Below are 20091 nucleotides of genomic sequence, written 5' to 3' on the forward strand. Positions count from 1 at the left end.
CTTCCAAAACACTACTTTAAAAAGAATCCTTGGAAACTTCAAACCCATTCATCCTTTGGCCTATAAGTGTGAACTCCCATGCATCCCATGCATGAGGGAGGGAGAGTACAAGGTCTGGAGTCAGAGGCCCAGCTCCGAGACAGGGTTCTAATCCCATTCTAGCTGTGTGACAACTAATCTCAACTCGCTTATTTGTAAACTGGGGAAAATTTATTCTTGGCTACAGAGTTTGAAAAGAAGATTACATGAGATACAGGTTAGCAAAGTACTTAGTTTCAAAAAAAAGTATTTGTCTTGCTTTAGGGTGTGTATATATAATAGATATATTTTAAAATGAGACCACCATATTTGTCATGACATTTCAGATTATGGTAAAGAGATTAGGAGTACAAATGAGAATGTGTCATTAAAATCAGATCCTGAACAGATTATTTCCTTCAACTGAGGAATGTCAGTTTTTTTTAATTTAATATAATATATGAAATATTGTTTTGGAGAGAATGGAGCAGTGTTTCTGAAGCAGCTAGGAAATACTCTAGCCCAGCAGAGACACCCTCACCCGGTTAGGCACTAGTAAATCAGGTTACACACTCTGCATTTCCATGGCACAGTGTCAGTTTGTATTAAAACCTAACACAGTCATGGTTAAAAAAAAAGAGTTACAGACAGAATTAGAGTGAGGTTTACCCCCAAATTTACTCTATTCAGAAATATGTTAGATTTCTACATTAATAGAATTTCAAATGCATATCCACATTGTCAAAGATATTTAAACTGCAATATCTCTGAGAGTATCCATTAGCTTAAACATTATCAGAAAGACAAAGTAATACATAAATACTTATTGGAAAAAATATGATAGAACAAAAATTATGCTTTATATTAAGCCGTTTTGGGGGGAGGAGGCTCTTATTACTTCTAAAAGTAGAGGTCATGATCCTCCAAATCATAAAAGTGACTTTTTATACTTTTATGGTTTTGTTGAATCCTGAGTCTCTTATAACAGAGGTCAGCAAATTTTTCTGTAAAAGGCCAAACAGTAAATATTTTAGGCTTTGTGGGCCATATGGTCTCTGTTAAGACTATTCAACTCTGCTGTTTCAGTGCAAAAGCAGTCCTAGATAAAATGTAAACAAGTAAGTGCAGCCGTGTTCTAATAAGACTTTATTTAAAAGCACTGAAATTTGAGTCTCATATCATTTTCCTGTGTTGTGAAATATTCTTTGGATTTTTAAAAGCCATTAAAAATCTATAAACCATTTTTGGTTTACAGGCCTTTCACAAAAACAGGTACAGGCCAGAATTTGGACCACAGGCCATAGTCCACCAACCCCTATATTAAAAGATCAATAAAAAATGGTAAGTTTTACTGGTCTTTATAGGCTAATTCAACATGAGCCAACATCAAGGATTACAGTGCTTCTGACATCCTTTATTCAATTCACATAGAAAAGCATGCAGTATTACTGTAAAACAGTACAGTATTAATGTAAAATGTTCAGTGCACATTAGATAAACAAGTCATTAACATACAAACCATTTTTAAAGGCCTATATGGGCATACCAAACATGTTGGTATGTTTACACTCCTTTACACTCTTCATGAAAAAGTTTTTTGGGGCCTACATAACAGATAATCTTTTAGCCAACTGAAACTTCTTTTTCTTAAGTAAGGAAAACAGTGCAAGCAAGAATGCTACCATGCATACAGTTTCCATGAAGAACAGTAACATGCAAACAAGAACTTTACCACTCCAAAGAAAGTTCCCCTGGGACATAAGTGGATCAAGAACTTGGCAATGAGTGCTCCTGCACCTGTATATCTGAAACGATGAAGCTACCATGTTTAGGGTCCTCCAAACACAACTGTTCCATGACTTCTTGCTAAAGTAGGCTCAATTTCTGATTTTCAACACACACAAAAAGATGAGTGAATGAAAGCTACCTGACATAAAACAAGTATTTTCATATAGAAAATGTATTCTTTCATACTAGCAACACATGTTCACAAAAACTGGACAGAACCCAATGTTAAAAATGCAAACATATACATAAAACTTAAAAAAAAAAAGTAGACGAGTATTGGACTAAGGTTCGAGTGCTATTTCTCCATCATGGCCTTGAATAAAAGTTAGGCTATCACTAAACATAAATAAAAAGAGGCAGGCGAAATAATTTCCACCCTAGGAAAAGCTTTAAAGAAACTCAAGTGTCTTATGAGTAGTGTGTGGACAACACCGAAAGTTTTATTTAAAAAATCCAAGTTCTAAAGATAACTGAGGCTTCAAGAAAACAAAATATACCCAAACCAGATACGTATAATATTCATTAAAAAGAAACTCTCACCCTACCTTTTCTGGTCAAAAAGATCCCCAAATGAAAATGAAAAAGACTAAAACTCTTCAAAGTGAACAAAAGTATCCTGGGTACAGGCTAATCCACCATTCTGACTTGACACCTGACGAAAGATTATCAGTTCAAAATGGTATAGAGCTTTTATGAGCGGAAAAAACTAACTTTGAAATCTTATATTCCTCTCAGGACAAAAACATAAATGACACCTTTCTAATGAGTCAACTTTTAGTTGCTTTTGATGGGCTGGCATTGGAAAGGCTGCTCTGGATTTTTCTTTTTGTTGATTGATTCACATTTTTATTCCTCTTTTCGGGCACAAAGGAAGCAGACCAAGGAGACTGAAGGTGGTTATGAAGACCATGCATCTCTGAGGACATCTTAAACAAAGATGACCCAAACCTTTGATCTTCAAATAGCCTGTGTGAACTGCTTAACAAAACACCCTGGGAAAACTCAGTCTGAAACAAACAGCTTGGGGGTTTGATTTCATTGGTTCCTGGGTTAGAACTGGGATGGAGTGAAAAATCTTCATTCATTTCCTGGTCAGATGGAGAGAGGAGAAAAAAAGAATTGGGTTTCCATTCATTTCCATTTTCTAACTGATCAGTAGTTAGAGAACCTTTAGAAAGGTTTGGTTTAGTTCTTTCTTCCAGCTTATCTGGTTCCTCAAGGAATTCACTGCCTTGAGATGACTTTGCTAAGCCATCCAAATCCAATGACTTAAAACCGTTATTACAAGGGCTCTTGCTGTTGTCTGACTCTGACATCATTGAATCCAACTCCGAGATTTTGTCAAGGTAAGCCGCATCCATTGACGCTTCGCTGGATGTTCTTGTCCGATTCATTTCAAAGGAGCGGAGAGAATTCAATCTCTTGGATAAACATGAGCCTGATTTCTCACTCAATTTTGAAGAAATTTCTCCAACACAATTTGCTATCGTGTTCTCTTCTGAGCTTTCAAAATCCAAGCTGGGGTCATAGCTCGTGGAACAACAATCCCAAAACCCTGTCTTTGGGGAAGTAAAACATTCTGATTTCTTCTCACTTTCACTTCTATCATCTTCTGAAGAATCTTTATTACAAACATTCGGAGAATCACAAAAATCATCAAACACCAGTTTTCTGAGATGGTTTGAGTGCTTTCTGGAACCTCCTGCTTTGACCACAGAGCTCTCTCTATTTTCTGGCGTATTGAGCTGAAGGCAACTAAGGGACAAAGGAGTACAGGGAGCTGGAAGATCATAGAGTTCTTCATCTTTGTAGGATACACAATCACTTGGCTTATTACCCCATTCTCTTTCCAAATAAGTATCCATACTTGTATCTGTCACATCTAACATTATTTCCACCCGTTTGTGATATAAGTCTTTGTTCTTAGAACAATTTGGTTCTGTTTTGCTGGTGCTTTCCTGTCTGACAGAACTGCTAGAAGGTTTTGCCAGGTGTGAATTCAAGGTTGATGAGCCAAGCTGCTTTCTGGCACCATCACCTTGATTCTTGGATGCCATATCCTCCTCGGTGCCTTTGCTCCCCTTGCCATCTGTAGAAAGTGCTCTCTGGCAAATGGAATTCATAGCTTCCTTCTCATCACTTGAATTTTTTAGCTGTGTAATTTGAGATTCTAGTTCCTCTATATATTTATCACTTCGTTCCAGGGCTTTCTTGAGGCGATTGGTTTCACGTTCATACTGTTCTACTTTGGACTGAAGAGCAGCTACTGTAAACCTTCCAAACCTACAAAGAATGGAAGGATCGTTAACCTTACAGTTCAAGATTTTTTCTTTCCTTTTCGAAGTTTAAGAGTGCAAATTGTCTCCACCCATTCTAATATCACATAACAGTGACACTTCAGACCACTCAATGAACAGGATAAGAGCAATGACAGATGTAGTACCTTCAAAAGAGGGTTTCCCCATTTATGTATTAATAAGCATATGATAATAATGGCAAAGGCCTAATAGGATACTTCTGTGGTCAAATCATACTAGTAGTAGCAGCGAGGCAGAAACTCACTGATAATTTCCCTCCTAAGAGCTGGCATTATCAATTCAGCTCATATATGCATGAAGAGTTATATCCTAAAACAATGGCAAAGATTTATGATAACATTTGAACAGTGGTCCACATCTTGAAATATTTACATTCAATCATTTTCCTATCGTACAGCACTGTTTTACAATACATTCCTTATACAGTGTCACCTTGTCAAACATAAAATGCCAATTTGAAATTGAGAAATCTTAGCAGTTCCAGCAGGAGTGGGTTTAAATACTTATTTGGATCCTTTCAATTATAGCTACCCTTGATCTGAGGTTTTTACTTGGCCTTTCTGAGTACTGGGCTTTAATTCATTTCAGCTCTACTTATTTTTGGCATTTCACGACTGTGTGGGACATCAATTTCATTTCTTCCAACTTTGAGGTACAAAGTCAATGCTTGTGCTTCCAATGTATTACACATAAAAACATTTTCACATTTTCTGAAAAGGAACATTTTGAAGAATAAGTGAAAAAGAACACAACAAAAAATCACTCCTCTCACTTGGGATTACCTTGTTTCCACTATTCCCTTAAGAATGGGTACTGGGGTTCAGCTAAGAAAACAAGTTTTGAGCACCTAGTATGGCTCATGGTATATTTGGAGCTGACGACAAAAGGATCAATAAGACTGTCCCAGCTCCAAGGGACATAAAGTATCTATCTTAAATTCTATCTGATCTGACTACCAAAGGAAATTTCATCTTTCAGGAAACTGCTTCTTATGAGTCAGTAAACATAAGTCTTACATTCTATGAAAAATAACTTCTCTCCACAAAAGTTCTTTTAAAAAGCTTTTTCTTAATCATTTTTTTGATGACGTAAATATAGGCCCATCTTGAAGAATTCAGGGATTGTCTGTTTTGAGCAAGGTACTTGAGAAGGTGACTTCTACAAATTGTTTTAATCTATGGGTTTATCTTTTTCTTTCTTTTTTCCCTAATTACAAAAGAATAATTACAATTAAGAAAATGTACTAAGTATTAAAAAATTAAAACGGAGAAGAAGCCAACAGTAACTGTACCTCTTTGCGTCAACAACTATATGTTGTATGACTCTCACTCAAGACCCATCAGCTCCTCCTAAACTGTAGCCCAGTTCACTCTCCAGCTCCTCCCCTACATGATCCCTGCTCTTGTCACTAAGGGAAAAAAGCAGGGACAAAGGTAAATATAGATTCATAAAATCTCAGGGTTAGAAAGGACCTTAAAAGACATGTTGCCAAATACTGACCTACTCACTGCAATTAACTGATCTCCCAGAAAGAGCACACTCCCATCAACCTCTAAAAATCAAAGCAAACACCAGAGGTATAACAAAAACAAAAGCAACTTCAGTAACAAGCCTCCTTGGTTTTTTTTTTTTTTTTTTTTTTTTGCGGTACACGGGCCTCTCACTGTTGTGGCCTCTCCCGCTGCAGAGCACAGGCGCCGGAAGCGCAGGCTCAGCGGCCATGGCTCACGGGCCCAGCGGCTCCGCGGCATGTGGGATCCTCCCGGACCGGGGCACGAGCCCATGTCCCCTGCGTCGGCAGGCGGACTCTCAACCACTGCGCCACCAGGGAAGCCCACAAGCCTCCTTGTTTTAAAGACAAAGTTTACTACTATGAGTATTTGGTTAAATGAATGATGGGAGTTTTTCCTTTTTCACCAAAGAAAAATGTTTTGTTTTGTAAATGTAGTATTTGACAGAGTGGTAGTTTCTGCAAGAGAATTTTAAAAGGTGGACAAAGATCTTTAAGTTCATTCAGCAAAAATATCTGTGAGTTCTTGGGACTTCCCTGGCTGTCCAGTGGTTAAGACTCCCCACTTCCAATGCAGGGGGTTCGGGTTCAGTCCCTGGTCAGGGAACTAAGACCCCACATACTGTGCAGTGTGGTCAAAAAGTAAAAAAAAGTAAAAAATAAATATTTGTGGGTTCTTGACTGTAACTACTCTGGCATAATCAAACAACCCACATATTTTTAAATGGAAAAACTATGTAGCATGTTTATTTAATGCAAACAGCAAAAGTGACAGCCTTAAATTTGCTTGCCAAGACAAAATTTGCTTTTTCTTAAGTGCAATTTTTATAATAAAACTATCCTCAGATGAAAAATAAAATCAAATGGTTTAAAAGCAAATAATGTTACTAGATAGTAAGTCAGCTGTTACCAAAGGATGTCCTTGGGAACTCAAAGGCCTACATAAGAAGTAGTGACAAATAAGGAATGTTTCTCCAAATATTAGCAGCTTCTTATTCTAGATTTTAGTCTGGAATTTCAGACATAATGTCATTTTATGATGCTATATTTGCCCCTAATTTTTTTATTATTATGTTTTTAAAAGAAGTTAGTTAACAAATGTTCTGAGCTGAAGTCAAAATGATAGCCTAAGTATGTTTTTTGTATTACTTTAGAGAGAAAGCTGAAGTGCCATGAGAACTAACAACAGAGGCCAGCAACTAAGCACATATGAGAGGGACAAGCAAGGAGTCACTGATGGAGCCAGCTGTTTTCTAAAAGGTCAATGCCCTCAATTCCCCTAAGTTCTATTTCAATACTCTGCAAGTCTATAACAATTCAAATATTCAGACCTTTTTACCATTCTAATAAGGGAACTGTGCTGGTGGGCAAACTAAAAGAAATATATAGTGAAACCCAATGAACTGATCAATTAATTTATCAGTCCATGTAGCTTATCTGTTTTCTGTCTCTCTCTTCACCATTAGAGTATAAGCTCCAGGAAAGCAGGAATTATGGCTAGCTCCCTAGAACAATTCACAGTACACAGTAGTTTCTCATCAAATATGTTTTGAATAGATGTTATTTTCTTACTTTAAGATACATCAATGCCTTACATCAAGACAGAGCCAACACCACAGGATAATCCAAAGGTCCTTGGGTCTCTTTCACACGTAAGCATTATGAGTCACTATATTACTAAACTAAATGTTTCATACGTTTGACTGCTTATTTTCTTTTTTTCACTGACACCAGAGAAAGCAACAGAGAATGACATACATACACAGCATAGTTCTTTTTATTCTACAGGCTTGCTGTTCTACACTCTACTCCATCCAAAAAAACTTTCCACTTTCACCTTTGCAAGAGAATGCAAACAGATGAGACTTCTGACATATTTTTAGCTTACCCTAGATACCAATATTAAATTTGGCAAGAGACAATTTACTTGATCATATAGAAATAACAATTAGAGATGCACACCTGATGCTATACTTCCATGGATGAAAACAATGAGGATAAGAGCTTATTTAACTTTGGGTATTAATACTCTCTTATTCACACTAATTCCAGATATTTCCAGACTACATAACATTAAGAAGGCAAGCCAGAGGGATTTCTAATATCATTTACCATACTTCCTTTTCCTGCGCAAATTTCAAAATGGAGTATTTTTATAAACATTCCATTAGAGACCAGAAGGCTTTGATTTTCAAAGCAGCAGTGATGGCCAAGGGCTTCATTACGTCAGAGAAAACATAAAGCAGTTTGGGGGCTGCATCTGATATCAGAAGTGTGTTTTGCTAAAATCTAAGGAGAAGCTTAAAGGATTCTTCATCTTGCAACGTTAACTCATGGACACGTTCTGGCTGAGAGCTCCCCTGTTCAAAAAGCTACATAAGTACAAGACTGGTCCTGTCCCTACTAGAAGTAAGAGAAATGAAAAGTCCTATTGGTTTGACCTCTGAGGTATTATAACTAAAGGGCATCTCTAATAATGAAAAGTTCCCAAGACCACATTTTCTCATAGCTCATCACACAGGAGGAACAGGACGTGTTTGAAGGGCGTCAGAAGAAAGCAAATGTGATAAAAGAATAAATGCCAGAACCAAGCGTCAAAAGAATTAACCTCTAGTGCTATGCAGCCATTAACTAGCTGTGAAACTTGAGTAATTTACTTTGCCCCTCTAGTTCTCAATGGCAGCCCCAACAAAAGGGATTAATGCAGCAAAGCCCAGTGGGTTGCTGAGACCACCAAACTTCAGAAACATCTTCTTGAGGAACAAGCGGGGTTCTGGGGAAGTGAGCCCCTCTGCCTTCCATGTACCTTTGATTTTATATATTTTCCTTACTTACTACCTGAGGTAAGAGTGAAACAAAGTAAAAGCAATCTTTGGATATGGACCAGCTTTTGTGATCCAGCCTGATAGGTCTTCAATATCGAGGTCCTTGATGGTTTCGATATGCACAAATTTCAGTTACCACAGTTTAGTTAAATACCACCAGTCACTGAACAACATGGTTAAAATTTACCACATTATATTAACTGTGAGTAGCTGCATAAAGTAAAACTTCACTGCCAGCTTTTCAGTTCACAAAACACTATATAAACAACAGACCGTGCATCATGAACAGTGACCAATCAGGTCACTTCTCTCAAAGTCTGAAAGTGACTGTGCACCTGTTATTCACTTCATACACAGACAATAAAACATATAGTTGTGCTGTCACATGACATTTACAAAAATGGATAATCAAAAGACAGCACTAGGCAACAAAGATGAGGTTTGGCAAAGAAATGGAAAAGTGATTAATGCCAGTAGTAAAGTTAGAATCAAATGTAAGTGTAGAGAAGAATAGCTGACTGTGGGAATGTTGAAACTGTCACTATTTGAGAGACCCTAGGTAAGCCAGAGGAGCTTGGGAAAGGCGAACTTGTTGACGTAAATGAAAGAAGTGGCTGTGATGAAAAGGATAAAGATGTCTAGAGGAAGTGACAGGCTGGCAAAAAACTTCACATTAAAGCAACATGGAGCTATTTCACAATACTGAAAGCACAAAAGGATTAAATGTAAAGCTGATGCAAACTTAGGAATAGTTGTTGAAGCGTTAGAAAAGTTGCTGCCTTCATATCATAAGCTATACGCTAAGAAGGCAAGCACTATTCAAATTATTCTCCGTAAGTTTTTTATAAAGAAATAAAACATTTCAATTCTCAATGTTTCTAATGTTTTAAATTGTACTATAAAAATATTAATGTACTAAATAAGTATCAGTTTTACTATTTTTTCATCTTCATATACATTTATAACTGACAGTAAGAGAGTTAATGTTTTGATAAAAATTATTAAAGTTTATAGAACAATTTGATTTTTCTCACTGATTATTGAGATTGCTTTGCATGGTTTTAGGTTGAATGGTCATTTTTATGATTCTATACAACCATGCAAAGTGAGGATTACCTGTACTAAAGTAATGCTTGGTATGTGGGAAAACCAAGTAAACTTGAGTGAGCCTCAACAATTATTTTTTAAAGAACTGTTACATTCATCTAAGAAAAGAATGACCCAGGCATACAGTAAATTTTATTGCAGAGTTGCCTGGCTATATAGCTGCAGTTGCATATCTTCTCATTCCCTGACTTATGGAGATACTAGGAAAGTATCTTCTTAAAACATGGAAGAGAGATAAAAGTTTTAGGGGAAAAGATTTTCTACTGTTCCTTTCCCCTTCCTAAGTATTTTCTCCTACAGCATAATATATGGGTTAAAGATTCCTTAAGTTTGCAAATGCCTCTTTTTGATTACACAGAACTTCAGTGAGTAGTCTGTGATATGAGCTCTTTAGGATCTGAGTTTGGGCGGGGCTGGGAAGGAAAGGGGGAGGTCCAGTGCTGTGCTCTGCTGTACGCATGTGTGTACAGGACGCGGAGGAGGCGTACTCCAGGGAAAGAACACAGGGAGGACCGGCACTGTCGGCAGCTCAAAACTGTACTTGGTGGTGGGGGCCTTTCTCTTACCTGCTCCTAATGAGCTGTCTGTGCATTACTCATATCTACCCTCATCCCTGTGTATGTATCAGGAGGATGGGGTAGAGCGTTCTGTCTTTAAACTACTAGAGAAGCTTTGGAAAGTGCCCTATACATTTTCATCCACTGCTGAACCTGATGACTTGCCAGTGTTTCTTCAAGAGAGTTTTCTCTGTTTAAAATGAAACACTTATGAAAATGTTACATTCCTAGAGAATCTGTTAATCATAAAAGTACTGTCTATGGCCAATCCCTGTCACACTAGTTGAGTCCACAAAAATATATTAAACAACATGAGGCATACCAAAAGAGAACAGGAAAAACCTCTTCCCTCCTGAAGACTCAAGATAATGTTTCTATTCCCTGGCCCAACATCCGAATAAATAAATAAATAAAGGCAAGTGAACTCTGGGGATGGAAATTACCAAAATTAAATGTAACAGACAAATCTTCCACAATGCTCTAAGTGACTACTAACGACAACGCTGGTGACAATAACAGCAGCAGCCACAATTCACTGAAAGTTTACTTGTGTCAAGGACATTGCTATATGCTTGATATATATTAACTTACCTAATTTAATTGTCATGTTAACTTTATGAAGCAAGATCTATTATTCTTATTTTAAAGATGAAAAATGAGATGCTTAAAAAGGTTGTCTCTTTTTCCAGGTTATGCAGAAAGGAAGCAGCAAGAAGCCAAGTCTGTCTGAGTCCAAACACCATGTATGAAGCCATATGAGATGCTTGAACATGAGATCCTTTCTTAAATAATGTCAGCACCTATTTATACTATGACATAGTATAAAACGCAAGCATGTCTACTGAGTGCCAAGTCTGTATATATATATGGTCAAGGGACTAGAATTGTTGTACTATTTATTAATACATACATTTGCTATTAGAAATATGGAGAGGAAATAACAAGATGTAGAAATACATTCAGATATGTATGCACAAAGCCAATAAATATTTATCAAACACCTATTATGTTCTAGACATAAGTTCAAGGTATTTTCAAACTTCCAAAGATCATTTATTAAAATGGCCTTGCAGGAAACTACAGCACAGACAGATCAACCTGGCAAATGCCAACCCAAAAAGCATGACTATTTTAACCAGAGATATGAATACTAAATCTGAACCAGAACCATAAACTGGAAGCTCCACCTTTAATTGTGCTATGTGTAAAAAGCATATATTATCTTCTTGTCTACCTCATGCACAATCAGCAGACATCTTCAACTACATGGAAACAAAGCTACCAATGTGAAATGAGCAAAATTTTAAATGTATAATTTTAGGACCTAAATATCACATAGGTACTTACTTATCTAGGGTTCTAATAGGAATAAAAAACACAAGCTATGTTATATTTCATCTTATATTGTTATATTCATCACAAAACAGAAAGTGCTCCAATATTTGGAAGAATAAAAAAAAGCCACAATTTCCCCCTAAAGACAAAGGTCACATGGACAGTGGAACTAGACAAAGAATTAAGGCCCTTGCAGCCATTCCTTCTTCCTCCACCTCCCAAAAGTCCTGTTTAAAAATTAAGGTAGGGCTTCCCTGGTGGCGCAGTGGTTGAGAGTCCGCCTGCCAATGCAGGGGACACGGGTTCGTGCCCCGGTCCGGGAAGATCCCACATGCTGCGGAGCGGCTGGGCCTGTGAGCCATGGCCGCTAAGCCTGCGCGTCCGGAGCCTGTGCTCCGCAACGGGAGAGGCCACAACAGTGAGAGGCCCGCGTACCGCAAAATAAATAAATAAATAAATAAGGTAGAGTCTGATTGGCAAGCTTTCAAACGGAGAACAGAGTTTAAAAATAATAGCTCAGGAACTTCCCTGGTGGCACACTGGTTAAGAATCCGCCTGCCAATGAAGGGGACACGGGTTTGATTCCTGGTCTGGGAAGATCCTACATGCCACGGAGCAACTAAGCCCGTCACCACAACTACTGAGCCCACACGCCACAACTACTGAAGTCCGTGCACTCTAGGGCCCGCGTGCCACAACTACTGAGCCCGCATGCTGCAACCACTGAAGACTGCACACCTAGAGCCCGTGCTCCACAACAAGAGAAGCTACAGCAATGAGAAGCCTGTGCACCGCAACGAAGAGTAGCTCCCGCTCACAACTAGAGAAAGCCCGCATGCAGCAACAAAGACTCAACGCAGCCAAAAAAAAGCTCGTATTATTAACACAATTTTAAAGAAAGGTTTATTGTGTGTGTTTATTTTATTGAACTAACCATGCATTTGTATTTAAAAATTGTGGTGAAAATTCTTGCTGCAATACCTAGAAATTCCTAATAGAAAACACCCAAGTGCTGGGCAGCATATGTAAATTGAAGAGGAACAGGTTCTTTTTTGTGGTAAGTCTCTAAAAAGGGCTAACCCACATCTATATTCACTGCCTGAAGATGGACTACTCTTTTTACTGTGGAATAAATTCCATTCTATTTGTTAAATATATCTCATTTCAATTCCATGCAGAAATACCCTAATTTTCTGCCCTAAAAGATCAGCCTCAAAGTTGACATGACATAAATGGCAATCCTAATCTTTCATGGAAGGAAAGATTGAGACATGCTATTTCATATCTTTTCACAGTTCTCAGAGGAATAAAGGATTTATACCTTTTCCCAAAATATACTAAACTTAACTACAACAATAAAATCTCAACAGTATAAAAGAATGCAACTGTTGTTGGGTGAAAAAAAGCATACTTAAAAATCTCTGAACTAATAGTATCTATACATTTTTCACTATAGTTAAATCAATCTCTCTCAGCATGAAGAACAACATGAAACAAAATAAAACAAAAAACTGATCCAGCCACTCTGTAATTATTGCTCAGATGATAGTTATTGAGGACTAATGCATGCTGAGAGGTGATGAGGAAGGAAAACAAAAGGAGTAGAAGACATTATCCTTGTTCTCACGCAGTTCATAATCTTTCTGACAACCTTACCGCTTAGTCATTAGCATGCACTACAGGCTCCTAAAATATCTTACCAATATAATAAAGGCAAGTTGACAGAAAACTGCAGTAACTGTCCACCCCCAATTAGCTGAGTAGCCAGAGAAGGGCCCCTCAGGCAGCTGAGGGGCCTGAGCACACCCAGCTGTCACAGTCTGGCCCCAGGGTATCATCAGGCTCCCCTGACAGTCTACAAGTTCCCCTTCCGGGAAAACCAAAGGGCACAGCAGAATCAGTCAACGGATCAGGCTGGGGTCAAATACCAGGAATCATGGCATTTGTCAGAGCAGAATCGTGAGAAACAAAAAAGGCCAGAAAAGGTCAAGAAGAGAGAACAGCCAAGGCTAGCAAGAGCAGGGATGCTGCTGAGGAAGCTGAAAGCCAGGTGTAGTACTGGCACATCTTGAGACACAGTTTAGGAAGAGCAGACCAGGAAGGGGCACAGCTCACTGTCAGCACAGAGACAGGTAAGGGCAGGAAAACCTGGTTCAAGTAAGGTGACTCAGACCAGAACATCGTCCTGGAGCCAGGCAAGCCCTGACACTACCTCCTCTTTTCCTCTTTCTATCTCTCAATCTCTAGTACAATTTAGGAAAACTTCACGAAATCCCTCTACTCTCCTCATTTGGAGAATGCCAGGAATCTCTGACTTTCTGCCCTCTTAAACCCTATATACCTTAAGCTTCAAGAAAGCTCAAGATCTTAATTCCCTGGTCAGTTCCCTCCAAGGAGCAGTATAAAGTATTAGAGTGTAAGGACTCCTTCCTTCTGCCATGTCCCAGAGAAAAAATACACACACACACACACAAACACTCACACTTTATACAGATACACACTGAGTTCATTAAAAACAAACAAACAAACAAAACATGTCTTGGGCATTCCCTGGCAGTCCAGTGGTTAGAACTCTGCGCTTCCATCACAGGGGACATGGGTTTGATCCCTGGTTGGGGAAATAAGATCCCGCAAGCCGTGTGGTGTGGCCAAAAAAAAAAAAGTATTAGTTCCAAGGAGCTGGCAGATTAACTGAGCATGACAGTCAGAGCTGGTCAGTATACGATGTAATCCTTAAAACAGTATGATAAAAGAATCATCTTGGAAATCTCGGAGGGTCTCATAGATAAACTGACAACTGGGCTCGATCTCAAAGGATGGGTAGGGATTAACCAGGCAGAATAAAAACAGAGAGGCTAATGGAGAGGACCAGGGAAGGCAAAGGAAAAGACATGAGCTAAGGTACATGTCATAACATGGCAAATCTCGGCCCAGGGAGAAATTCAGCATGGCCACAGCAGAGTATAAGAAGAAGAAGGTTGGAGAGGTGCTAAGAAGGCTAAGCTGAAATCATATTGGGAAAGCGGCTTCCGTACTATACTAAGAAATTTGGGCTTCAATTTGTGAGCAATGGGAAATCACCAAAGGTTATTAAGCAAGGCAGTGAGATGATCAAAGTTATATTTTAGAATTCAGGCAACAATAAAGCAGATGCTCCAGGGTTGAGAGAAGAAAAGAAGAGCAATCAGTCGGAAGGTTGTTAAAATCGGCTAAGCACGAAATCATGTGGATCTAAACTAGTGGGAACAAGAAGAAGATGCGTTACCGAGGCATTTAATAGGTAGGATAGAATATACTGAACAGTTAGGTGTGGGGTGAGGACAAGGGGTGGAGAAACATAGGAAGACTGGAGTTTTTTGTTTGTTTGTTTGTTTGCGGTACGCGGGCCTCTCACTGTTGTGGCCTCTCTCTCCCGTTGTGGAGCACAGGTTCTGGACGCGCAGGCTCAGGGGCCATGGCTCACGGGCCCAGCCGCTCCGCGGCATGTGGGCTCTTCCCGGACCGGGGCATGAACCCATGTCCCCTGCATCGGCAGGCGGACTCTCAACCACTGCGCCACCAGGGAAGCCCTGGAGTTTTTATCTTAGGCAACCGGACCAGTAGTAAAGCCATGAAGGAGCATAGGAACAAAGCAAGAGGATAAACAATCTTTTGTGTGGGATGGACAATGGATACAGTTATTTAGACACAAACCTCTACCAGTTCTTTGTGTTACATGCTGTGCCAAGGACATACACTTATTTCCTTTAATCCTCAAAGCAGTACATTATCCTCATTTTATATAAAGAAAGCAATGGCCCCAACAGGTCAAGTAATTTATCGAATGTTATTTATCTACTTATTTAGTTCTTCAGCAAGTATTTATCAGGTGCCTCTCAGGTGCTGGGGTTTTGCAAGTGAAGCATATAGACAGCAAGGCTGGACTCAAGTCATAGGCTGCTTTCAGTTTTCATGTCACCTCAGAAGAGTTATTTGAGAACAAGCCTTCTGCACTTCAAGTTAGTTGATTTGAAATATTTAAGAATTGCTAACGATGTATTTTGCAAACATTAATGTGAAGTACACTGAATTTAATGTTGAATACTTTCAAGCATTCACCTCATAAAGCCACTGTTAAACATTAAAGAAAGAGAAGGGTGGGAGGACGGAAGTAGCCCCTTGCTTCCGCACCTTCTACTTCCTTACTTTTATTTTTTAACGTCTTTATTGGAGTATAATTGCTCTACAGTGGTGTGTTAGTTTCTGCTGTGTAACAAAGTGAATCAGCTGTACATATACATATATCCCCATATCCCCTCCCTCTTGCATCTCCCTCCCTCCCACCCTCCCTATCCCACCCCTCTAGGTGGTCACATAGCACCGAGCTGACCTCCCTGTGCCACGCAGCTGCTTCCCACTAGCTATCTGTTTTATATTTGGTAGTGTATATATGTCCATGCCACTCTCTCACTTCGTCCCAGCTTACCCTTCCCTCTCCCTGTGTCCTCAAGTCCATTCTCTACGTCTGTGTCTTTATTCCTGTCCTGCCCCTAGGTTCTTCAGAACCATTTTTTTTATATTCCTATATACATATATATGTGTTAGCATACTATATATATGTGTTAGCATACGGTATTTGTTTTTCTCTTTCTGACTTACTCACTCTGTATGACAGTCTCTAGGTCCATCCACCTCACTATAAATAACTCAATTTCCTTTCTTTTTATGGCTGAGTAATAATCCATTGTGTATATGTGCCACATATTCTTTTTTTTTTTTTTTTGCGGTACGCGGGCCTCTCACTGTTGTGGTCTCTCCCGTTGCGGAGCACAGGTTCCGGACGCGCAGGCTCAGCGGCCATGGCTCACGGGCCCAGCCGCTCCTCGCGGCATATGGGATCTTCCTGGACTGGGGCATGAACCCACGTCCCCTGCATCGGCAGGCGGACTCTCAACCACTGTGCCACCAGGGAAGCCCCACATATTCTTTATCCATTCATCTGTCAATGGACACTTAGGGTGCTTCCATGTACTGGCTATTGTAAGTAGAGCTGCAATGAACATTGTGGTACATGACTCTTTTTGAATTATGGTTTTCTTAGGGTATATGCCCAGTAGTGGGATTGCTGGGTCATATGGTAGTTCTATTTGTAGTTTTTTAAGGAACCTCCATACTGTTCTCCATAGTGGCTGTATCAATTTACATTCCCACCAACAGTGCAAGAGGCTTCCCTTTTCTCCACACCCTCTCCAGCATTTATTGTTTGTAGATTGTTTGATGATGGCCATTCTGACTGGTGTGAGATGACACTTCATTGTAGTTTTGATTTGCATTTCTCTAATGATCAGTGATGTTGAGCATTCTTTCATGTGTTTGTTGGCAGTCTGTATATCTTCTTTGGAGAAACGTCTATTTAGGTCTTCTGCCCATTTTTGGATTGGATTGTTTGCTACATGAGCTGCCTGTATATTCTGGAGATTAATCCTTTGTCAGTTGCTTTATTAGCAAATATTTTCTCCCATTCTGAGGGTTGTCTTTTCGTCTTGCTTACGGTTTCCTTTGCTGTGCAAAAGCTTTTAAATGTCATTAGGTCCCATTTGTTTATTTTTGTTTTTATTTCCATTTCCCTAGGAGGTGGGTCAAAAAGGATCTTGCTGTAATTTATGTCATAGAGCGTTCTGCCTATGTTTTCTTAACCGTAGTGATAAAATCATGGCATGGCAAAGCAATATAGCATGTGATTATGAGCACAGGCTCCAGAGCCAGACTCTCTAGAACTGAACTCTGTCTACTTACTAGCGCTGTGATTTGGGGGAAGATACTTAAACTTTTTGTATCTCAGTTTTTATCTTTTGTGAAATGTGCTCAGTAGGAGTACCTATCTTATAGGTTCCAGTGAGGTTTAAATGAGTTAAAACTTGAGATGTACTTATAACAGAGCCCATAGTTAACACACAACCAATGTTACAGTATTACTGTCTTAGCCTTTATCACTGAAATTACCATGTTTGTTTAGTTGCTTGACCTCTTGTTCTGTGTTCTCCATTCTAAACTCCACAAGAGTAAGGTCACAAGGACAACCTCAGAGGGCTGCTTTAGATTGAATGGTCAGGAAAAGCCTTTCTGACTCTGATGACAAAAGGAGACAGCCACATAACGATGCAGAAGCAAAACATTCTAAGCAGAGGGGAAAAAGTCCAGCATGTTTTAGAAACAGAAGAAGACCAGTATGGCTAGAGCAGGATTAGCTGGGGGAATGAGAATGAGATGAAGTGGAATAAGCAAGCAAAGACTAGTTGGTGAAGAGTCTGGATTTTATTTTAGGAAAACACTGGATAGTTTCAGATAGGAGATTTAATAGTGTGATTTATACTTTATAAAAAGCAATTTTGAGCATGGTGAAACTGAACTGGGTAGGGAAAAGAGAGACAGAGTGGAAGCAAGGAAATTTGAATCCAGGTACTGTTGTCTCCAGAACGAAGCATTTATTTAACTACTGTGCTTTGTGGTGAATTTAAGGTATAGGATCTTGAGTGAAAGTATAAAATAGATAGATGGAAACACTAATCTACAGTTTAGGAGAAAAGGCAAGGCCAAAGATTTAGATTTTGTTTTGTAATCTCAGACATACAAGCAGATGATTATTAAAGCCATGGGAGTTGATAAGACGGCTCAAGGAACACAAATACAGGAAGAAGGGAAGAACGTGCAGGTGATGACTTATGAAGTCTATTCTTTCCTCCTCAGAGCACTTTTTTCATGTACTAATAATAGGAAATACTGCTCACCATCTAGAGAGTACCTGGAGCCTTTATCTTCCCCCAGAAGGAGCTGAGGCATCTGTGAAGACTGGTCCATAATGATAAGCCTTGGGGCTGCTGGGCAGTAAAAATGATGCTTAACACTACCATAGTATCAAACTCACAGATCTCACTAAAGATACAATGACATTCCCAAACACATATTTATAGAAAGGAAAGCCATTAATCCAATTGTAACCAGGTTTGATTTACATGACCTATGGAATTTTGTATATGGAGCTTTATACCCCACGCTTTAAGGTAAGTTAGAAGCTAAAGGCATGGACATCTGCTCTGCTAAAGCCTCATTAATAGGCGGCAACATGGCACAAACTCTGCCTAGCGTGACTAGAACAAAAAAAAAGTCACAACTGAACAGAGATCTCAGAGAGAGGGCATAGGACTCTCAAATGCTTTACAAATCAATTCTTCATACCCCTTCGAGCGAAAAAATCACTAAGGAACTCCTCTCTCTATCATGGACAAATATATCACACTTCCTGGCACAGTTCAGGAATAGAGAAATGCAATTCTGAAGTCCTCTCTTCAGCTTCTTATTCTTGTTTCTTATCATGTGGAGGTGTGACACTTGGCATTCCCCATTAAATAGGAGACTGAGAACAGGCCTTTCTGCTTAGAGCAGAATGTAGTGGAGTACTAGATGTAGTGGAATTGTGCTAACCCCAGCTGTTTAAGTGGGATGATGACGGTCACAATGGAGAGATGTGCAAATTACACAGAGGACCTCTGCTCTGCTGAGTTTGAGAAGGAAGCCACCGTGTTTTCTTGGGCATGACTTGTGGCTACTCTGGAGACAAGGAACTAGAGCTGAAGGGACCTCTTAATACTCCTTACCGCTCAAGCTGTTTCCTCTTGCTCAGAATGCCTTCCTCTTCACTGAAATCTCCATCCTTCAAAGCTGGGCTCAAGTCCTGCCTCTTAGATAAAGACTCTCGTCACTCCAATCAACTGGCCATTCTCTTAACTCATATTGCTGTCTCTGCTATTTGACTTAGTAACTATTTAGTATTTAATTGTTTCATGTATTTTTTCTCATCTTCATTAGATTATGAACTTCCTGGAAGCAAGGACTATGTTTTGTTGGTTTTAATCGGAGAACAGGAAAAACTCCATATACTCATCACCCACATTCAAGAATTATCAAGATTTTGCCTCATTTCACACATATATATATATCCCTTTTTTTGTTAAAATGTACTATAGTTCATATTTTAGTATGCATTTCTAAAAAAAAATGGACATTTTGTTAAGTAACCATAAGACCTAAACAAAATTAACAGTAATTCCTTGGTATCATCTAATATCTAGTTCATATTCAAATATATCCAATTGCCTCAAAAATGTCTTCTGACATTTGTTATTAATCAATATCCAAACAAAATCCATGTACTGCATTTGGTTATTATATCTCTTAGTCCTCTTTTATTGTAAATCAGGCTTCCCCTCCCATTTTGCCAATGATTTAATGAAGAAATCTGGTCATTTTTCCAATTGATTGTACCATATTCTGGATTTGTCTGTCTGTTTTCTCATAGTCTTGGGAGCTACGTTTTTATTCATTTACTCAACAAATATATACTAGGAGCAGAATATTAGCCAGAACACTATAAAATGCAGGGCTACAACTGTGAATAAAACTACAGTCCTCACTCAAACAGAAGAACATGAAACAAATAATTACACAAAACATTAATTATTAGTAATTGGGATATGTGCTAAAAAGGCAAAGTACAAGGTAGTAAGAGAAATTACAGCAAGGGAACCTAACCTACTTTAGGGGTCAGAAAGAGTATTTATTTTGTATAGTTCAAAGCACCTAGGATACTGTCAAGT

The 20091-nt window shown here is 39.0% G+C and overlaps 1 protein-coding gene across 1 annotated transcript in view; it reads right to left on the reverse strand.

Moving 5' to 3' along the window:
* Nucleotides 1-690: 690 nt before the first annotated feature.
* OBI1 (ORC ubiquitin ligase 1) overlaps nucleotides 691-20091 on the reverse strand; it is a 46787-nt gene continuing 27386 nt past the window's right edge. The window contains exon 6 of the mRNA XM_030856943.3: nucleotides 691-4089. Coding sequence (XP_030712803.1) covers nucleotides 2574-4089 — 1516 coding nt within the window. The 3' untranslated portion in view covers nucleotides 691-2573. The remainder of the gene's footprint in view (nucleotides 4090-20091) is intronic.

This window comes from Globicephala melas, chromosome 18 (genome assembly GCF_963455315.2).
Source record: "Globicephala melas chromosome 18, mGloMel1.2, whole genome shotgun sequence".
NCBI classification, from domain to species: Eukaryota; Metazoa; Chordata; class Mammalia; order Artiodactyla; family Delphinidae; genus Globicephala; species Globicephala melas.